At 39.3% G+C, this 7,191-nt stretch overlaps 1 protein-coding gene across 2 annotated transcripts in view; it reads left to right on the forward strand.

Moving 5' to 3' along the window:
• The window catches only part of CDH8 (cadherin 8), a 663,994-nt gene extending 661,622 nt beyond the window's left edge, over positions 1-2,372 (forward strand). For both annotated transcript variants that reach the window (XM_077454372.1, XM_077454381.1), the window contains exon 12: positions 339-2,372. In XM_077454372.1, the coding sequence (XP_077310498.1) occupies positions 339-832 (494 nt within the window). In that variant the 3' untranslated portion in view covers positions 833-2,372. The remainder of the gene's footprint in view (positions 1-338) is intronic.
• Positions 2,373-7,191: the final 4,819 nt, after the last annotated feature.

The following is a 7,191-nucleotide window of genomic DNA, read 5'->3' on the forward strand; positions in this document are numbered from 1 at the left end:
CCACGGGAAGCCAAAGTTTCTGTGCTGAGAAGGTTTCTGTGCTTAGAGCACCTTCATTGTGTGCGTACAGTGACCGAGACCCCATAGACAGATCCTTTTCTCTAGTAATGATCAAGAGCTGGTGGGCCTGTCTCCTGATCACTGACAGTGGTGATGTGAAGGTAGCATAAAAACCCTGTTAACAGGATGCCTTGGCTTAAGAAAAACACAATACCACTGTGACTAGTTCGAAATGTGTTTTTAAAATGTAAATATTGTAATTAATATTCATCTTTTAAAAGGCACATACTATATTTCAATATCAATATTCATTTGTTTTCAATCTTGTTCTTTTCCAGTTATTGTTGTGCTCTTTGTCACCCTCCGAAGACACAAAAACGAGCCTCTCATAATTAAGGATGATGAAGATGTCCGTGAAAATATCATCCGCTATGATGATGAAGGTGGAGGAGAAGAAGACACAGAGGCCTTTGATATTGCCACCTTGCAAAATCCAGATGGTATAAATGGATATTTACCGCGTAAGGACATCAAGCCTGATTTTCAGTTCATGCCCAGACAAGGTCATTCCTCTACTCCCAATGGCGTTGACGTTGATGAATTTATTAACGTAAGGCTCCACGAAGCTGACAATGATCCTACTGCTCCACCATATGACTCAATCCAGATTTATGGTTATGAAGGACGAGGATCAGTGGCTGGTTCCCTGAGCTCCTTAGAATCCTCAACTTCGGACTCCGATCAAAATTTTGACTACCTCAGTGATTGGGGTCCTCGCTTTAAAAGACTGGGAGAACTTTACTCAGTTGGAGAAAGTGACAGAGAAACTTGACAATAAACCAACCCCTTTTTTGCATTCTGAACTTGACAACTCTGTAATATTTTAGGGTCATTGTTAGTAAAAGACTAAAAGTGGCCAACTTGTTCTAGAGACAGATTAGCACCAGTCATCAATAAGAAAACAAATCAACTACATTGTAATGTTGAACCAAAAATTGTGTACGTTAGGGGGTCAGTCTTGTGGAGTAAAGTTTGTGAAGTATCTAGAAGTCATTGGATGTTCAGTATTCACTTGCACCACCTTGGAATATGGAAATTTGGCATCTGAGATGTCTAGATAACAGAGCAAATAAGGCAAAAGACATTGGAACTTTGGACAAGTGAATGGTTGCTCTGTGGTAATGTCTTCTACCAATAAAGTCTACTGCAAAGTTTTGAAAACAAGGAATCAACCACTTTTTACTAAAGCAATATTTGGTCTTCTGATGAATTTTGATAACTTATCAATGCCCAGCTGGCTTCCACTGTGTAATGACTTTACATTGTACATACTTGGTGGCCATCAAAACCACCAGTTCATCATGATTACATGTTTTTGAGCCTTAAAATATTCACATGTCCTATTACAAATTTAACTATAAAAAGGTTGTGCGTTGATCAATAAACATCTCCCCTCGAAAGGAGACATGCATTTCCTGAGCTTTTCATGCCAAGAATCGCAAGCCTCCACAAAAGGTCAAAAATAAATTTGAATATTTTCAAAAAGATTTTATTGTTTCATGTTGTTCTAAATATAATTTATTTGCTATTTTTTTCATATTGTTATTTTATTGTCTTTATTTCATGTCTTAAATTATTTGCATAAAATATATGTTTAAAATATATATTATATATTAATATATATTATATAAATAACTTCTATCCATTAATGGGCCATTTATTTTTTGTATGCACATATTAAAAGTAAAAAAAAAAAAAATCATATACATTTTAAAAACTGATGCGGACTTTTTTTAATTCCGTAAAAGGTTATTTAATAAAATGGGGCAATGTATATTTGCGGTAGTTGAACTTCGAAGAAAAGATCAATAGGAGCAAAAACTTTTTTTCTGAAAGACTTTGTGAGTTTTTATATTTTGTCAAGAATTATGAAAATGATCAATGGTGTTTTTTATTACAAGCACAAACATCTGGAAATAAGCAGGTTCATGTGAATATTTCAGACATTTAGAACTTTAGAGTTTTACACATTACACTGTACAGTGACAGACACACGCTTGTAGTGATCCAGTGTTCTAGAGCGAAAATCAGTGTATGTATAATTTCAGTGCTTAAGTCAGCATTTCCTTTTTATGATATTCTCTAGTTATGCACAGGGACACGACCACATGAAAAATTGGCAGCGCCATCCGCTGCTCTCATATTAAATTTGCAATTATAAGTAGAGATTGTATAATAAATTGAAGTATCACATGCAGATCATTTTAATTTTCTACTTTGCTCTGAAGCTATATGATCATTTGTTTATTTACTTCATGTATTGAAAAATTCCTGTATTGTTTACTACTTGTTGAAATATATTTTTATAAATATGTTGTTGGTCTCTTCCTTGGGGAATTAACATTTACACTTATTATATAAGGGTTTGCATAAATAAAAAAAATTATGTATCAAATGAGATAGATTCATTTTCTTTTAGTTATAGATAAAGTGCTCAATTGTGTTGGGTCTTTAATGTTGTATACATGATGGGATAATCCCCGCCCCCCACACTTTGTACTCAATGACACTCAAGGCATTGCGGTTGTTTGACCTTACTATCATCCATCTTTGGCTTTTAATAAGAATGAGTGAATCTGCCTGGGTTAAGTTTGTGAACAGTTTTGGAAGTTTTGCTCCCCCTTGAAATACAGGTGCATCTTAAAAAATTAGGATATCATTAAAAAGTTAATTTATTTCAGAAATTCAATTAAAAAAGTGAAAATCATTTATTTTATACAGACGCGTTACACACAGAGTGATATATTTCAAGCATTTCTTTTTCTTAATTTTGATGATTATGGCTTACAGCTAGTGAAAACCCAAAATTCAGTATTTTAGAAAATTTGAATATTACAGAAGAGCAATAAAAAAAGGATTTTTAATACAGAAATCTTGGCTTACTGAAAAGTATGTCCATGTACAGTATAGTATGCACTCAATACTTTGTTGGGGCTCCTTTTGCATGAATTACTGCATCAATGCGGTGTGACATGGATGCGATCAGCCTGTGGCACTGCTGAGGTGTTATGGAAGCCAAAGTTCAGCTTGTCTGCATTGTTGGGTCTGGTGTCTCTCATCTTCCTCTTAACAATACCCCACAGATTCTCTATGGGTTTTAGCTCAGGCGAGTTGCTAACCAATTAAGCACAGTGATACCATGATCATTAAACCAGATATTGGTACTTTTGACAGCGTGGGCAGGTGCCAAGTCCTACTGGAAAATTAAATCAGCATCTCCATTAATCTGGTCAGCAGAGGGAAGCATGAAGTGCTATAGAATTTCCTGGTAGAGGGCTGCGCTGACTTTGGACCTGATAAAACACAGTGGACCAACACCAGCAGATGACATGGCTTCCCAAATCATCACTGACTGTGGAAAATGTTGCATTTCATTTGGAAATCAAAGTCCCAAAGGCTGGAAGAAGAGTGGAGACACACAGAATCCAAGTTGCATCAGGTCCAGTTTGAAATTTCCAAAGTCAGCGATGATTTGGGGTATCAAACTTGCAAATTTTGATCCAGGAACTTTGCAGATCCTGGGATTCGCCTCAAATCCATGGTAGAGGTAAAACTATAGGGAGCAAGCCATGCCGTGACCAGCTATTTGCACAGGAATATATGAAAGTACTTCAAAAAGTAGATACAGGAAGGTCAGCTCAACAACATCCTGGGTGTCCTTGAGATAGGAAGTGGGAGATCGTCCCACCTGTAACACAGAACAGGAAAAACCCAAAAGAGGAGCTACAGTAAATTTAACCTAACCAAGGCTCTACGGTGGTATGGACTGTTTCAGCTGGAGGGCCTTTTTATTATTTTTTTCTCTATTCACCATAACCTTAATGGTTATATTTGTGTACTGAAAATGTAACTGCACTCTTATCGATACCTGGAAATCGGGCTACTCTTACTTCAGCCCTGGTGCCATGGGTTTAAAAAAAAAAAAAAAACTATATACAACAATATGGGTTTGCTTTATATACAGTGCATTGGTAACCAGACAAAACTACACCCAAAAGGGTGGTCCACAAAGTCCCATTAAGTGCGAGCTTTAATGTCCCCAGAAATGACTAAAACGCCTGCTCTTTTTCTTTGCAACATTTTAGAATCCTAAAGCCTAAGTTTACACAAAACTTGAAACAAAAAACACACACACACAATAGACAGTTTTTACATTTAATCTAAGGTGTCCCTTGTGTCGCTGCCAGCTGTCTTGGTCCCCCTCCAATAACCTGCAATTGTATTCTTCTAGTGCTTTGGGGGTTAAAAAGCAGAGGGACATATCACAGGTACTCATTAAGAGTACTGACTATGCCCAACCTTTCCACTCTCCTCCATTCATAGAAATGACACTATAATTCCCAAGAATGAATCTATCAACCAAAAGTTTATGGCTGTGGGATATTTTATGAGATATACAACAGAAGATTGCAACTATGACAGCCAGCACAAGCTACTGTCCCTTGTGCTGATAAAAAAAAAAAAAAAGAAAAGGGTTTTGCTAAACTTAGGCTTAAAAATGCTTCCCCACTACCAAAACATACTGTAAACTATATTTCCAAAATTATTGGGATGCCTGCCTTTACATGCACACAAACTTTAATGGCACCCCATTCTTACTTTGTCGGGTTCAGTATTGAGTTGGCCCACCCTTTGCAGCTATAACAGCTTTAACTCTTCTGGGAAGGCTGTCTGCAACATTTTGGAGTGTGTCTATGGGAATGTTTGACCATTCTTCCAGAAGCAAAGTCCATAACGACATGGATAAGTGAGATTGGAGTGGAGGAACTTGACTGGCCTGCACAGAGTCCTAACCTCAACCTGATAGAACACCTTTGGGATGAATTAGAGCGGAGACTGTGAGCCAGGCCTTCTTGTCTACATCAGGGCCTGATCTCACAATTGCGCTTCAGTAAGCCCCTGTACACACGGTCAGAGATTTCCACAACCAAATCCGTCGGATTTTGCCCGTCTGATCTTGTCCGAAACTGTTGCATACACACGGTCGGACAAAGTTGGCGAAAAATCTGATCTTTCAGAACGTGATGACGTAATTTCGTTACGATGGGACTACATTCAGGCTAGTAGCCAATAGCTTTGATGTAGGAATTTGATCTGAGCATGCGTGGCACTTGGTCCGATCAAAATTCTCTACACATGATCGGAGTATGTCTGACCGGCCCAGTTGGTCGGGAAATATTTCCAACATGTTGGAAAATTGGGTCCGACGGATATTCAGACAGAATCAGTCCGATGCATACCACACACAGTCGGATTATCCGACGGCACGGTCCGATAGGACACATTCCGACGGATTCTCCGACCGTGTGTACAAGGACTTAGAATGGTCAAACATTCCCATAGACACACTCCTAAATGTTGCGGACAGCCTTCCCAGAAGAGCTGAAGCTGTTATAGCTGCAAAGGGTGGGCCAACTCAATATTGAACCCTACAAAGTAAGACTGGGATGCCATTAAAGTTCATGTGTGTGTGCAAATGTCTTGGTATGCTGATGCCTTAAAAGTTCCCTTCAATGGAACTATGGAGCCAAGTCTAACGACTGAAAACCACCCCACACCCTAATCCCCCCTCCACCAAATGATTTGAACCAGTGAACAAAGCAAGGTCCATAAAGACAAGGATGAGCAAGTTTGGGATGGGGGAACTTGACTGCACAGAGTCTTGACCTCAAAACTGATGAGACTGATGGGTGGCATCACTGTTCTCTTTTAGTACATACTGGTGCCAATCAGTGGCCATTTGTGGGCACTGATTGTCACAGATTGGGCATTCATTTGAACATGTCCATGGTCATGGGGTACATACCTGGCCATGCACACATTGCCCCCTTTCCTTGTGGTCCTAGTGGCATCCCTGGTGGCCCAATGTGGTCATCCGAGGGGGGTCTGCACTGATAAACAATCAGTGCAGACACCCCCCGTGAGGAGAGCCGCTGATTGGTCAGACACGAGTGAGGAAAAGCCGATCACCTGCTCTTCCTATTTACATCGTGATTAGTTGTGATTGGACACTGCTGATCACGTGGTAAATGGCCTCCGTCTGAGGTTCTTTACTGAGATCGTTGCAGCAGTGTGTCAGACTGACACACCGCACCACCGATCTCAGCGATGCGCGTGGCGGCTGTTATCCTGAAGGATGTCATATGACGTCCAGTCAGGATAACTGAACCACCGCAAGGCCGTCATTTTGTTATAGGCTGGGCGGGATGTGGTTAAAGTTCATGTGCGTGTAAAGGCAGGCATCCCAATAATTTTGGTAATATAGTGTATATTTGGAGATTGTCTCAGTGGATATAGAATGCCATAACAAAAAAATGCCCCCAGAAGCATCAGAAAAAACATCCAGTGTGCATAAGGCCTTAGATATGACAAAGCCACTTCTACACACTTTAATAGTACATGTAATGTTATGGATGGTGGGAGAATATTCTACATCTGTTTAATTGCATGTCATTTAGGCTTAATTGAAATGTGTTTAATAAAATGCTGAAATTACAAATGAAAGCCATTAGTAGCTGCACTCCAGGTGGACATAATGTAGACACAAATGAATTTAGCTCTGCTATCAATAATAAATCATCAAATAGGTATATTTTTAATGCAAGCCGTGTCAGTACCTACATTTTATCTGGTAATAGTCTCTTGCAGTCCCCTATATAGCAGAGCTCAGACTGAGAGAAAAAAAATAAAAAAATAAAAACAAAAATGTTTTAAACTCTCAAGATACTCGTGACTACAGAAATATATAAATAATAAAAGAACTGGTGGAAAGTAAGAAAACTATGTCCATCAGAAGCAAAGTCCATCAAAATAAATAGCTGATGGAATAAACCACAAATCCTTAAAGGATATGTTCACCTTTGGAACATGTTACATGTTTCCACCCATAATTACGGTGAGACACGCAACGCGTTCCAGCTCCCGCCTCTTCTCCTCCACCATTGGTCGTCACGGCTGACAGCCTGTAGTTCTCAATGAAGTTCTAGGGCGTTAGTGAGTGCTTTCATAGTCCATTGATTCTTCCTACCATTCAGTATCCACTTGCCCATATTGGAGTTACAGGCAGACAGTGTACTACGAGTCTGCAGGATCCTGGCATTGCAGAGTATACAGTAGTATAGATAAGTATAG

Source organism: Lithobates pipiens, unplaced genomic scaffold (genome assembly GCF_037356315.1).
Source record: "Lithobates pipiens isolate NorthernLeopardFrog02 unplaced genomic scaffold, aLitPip1_a1.2 Scaffold_10, whole genome shotgun sequence".
Taxonomy (NCBI): domain Eukaryota; kingdom Metazoa; phylum Chordata; class Amphibia; order Anura; family Ranidae; genus Lithobates; species Lithobates pipiens.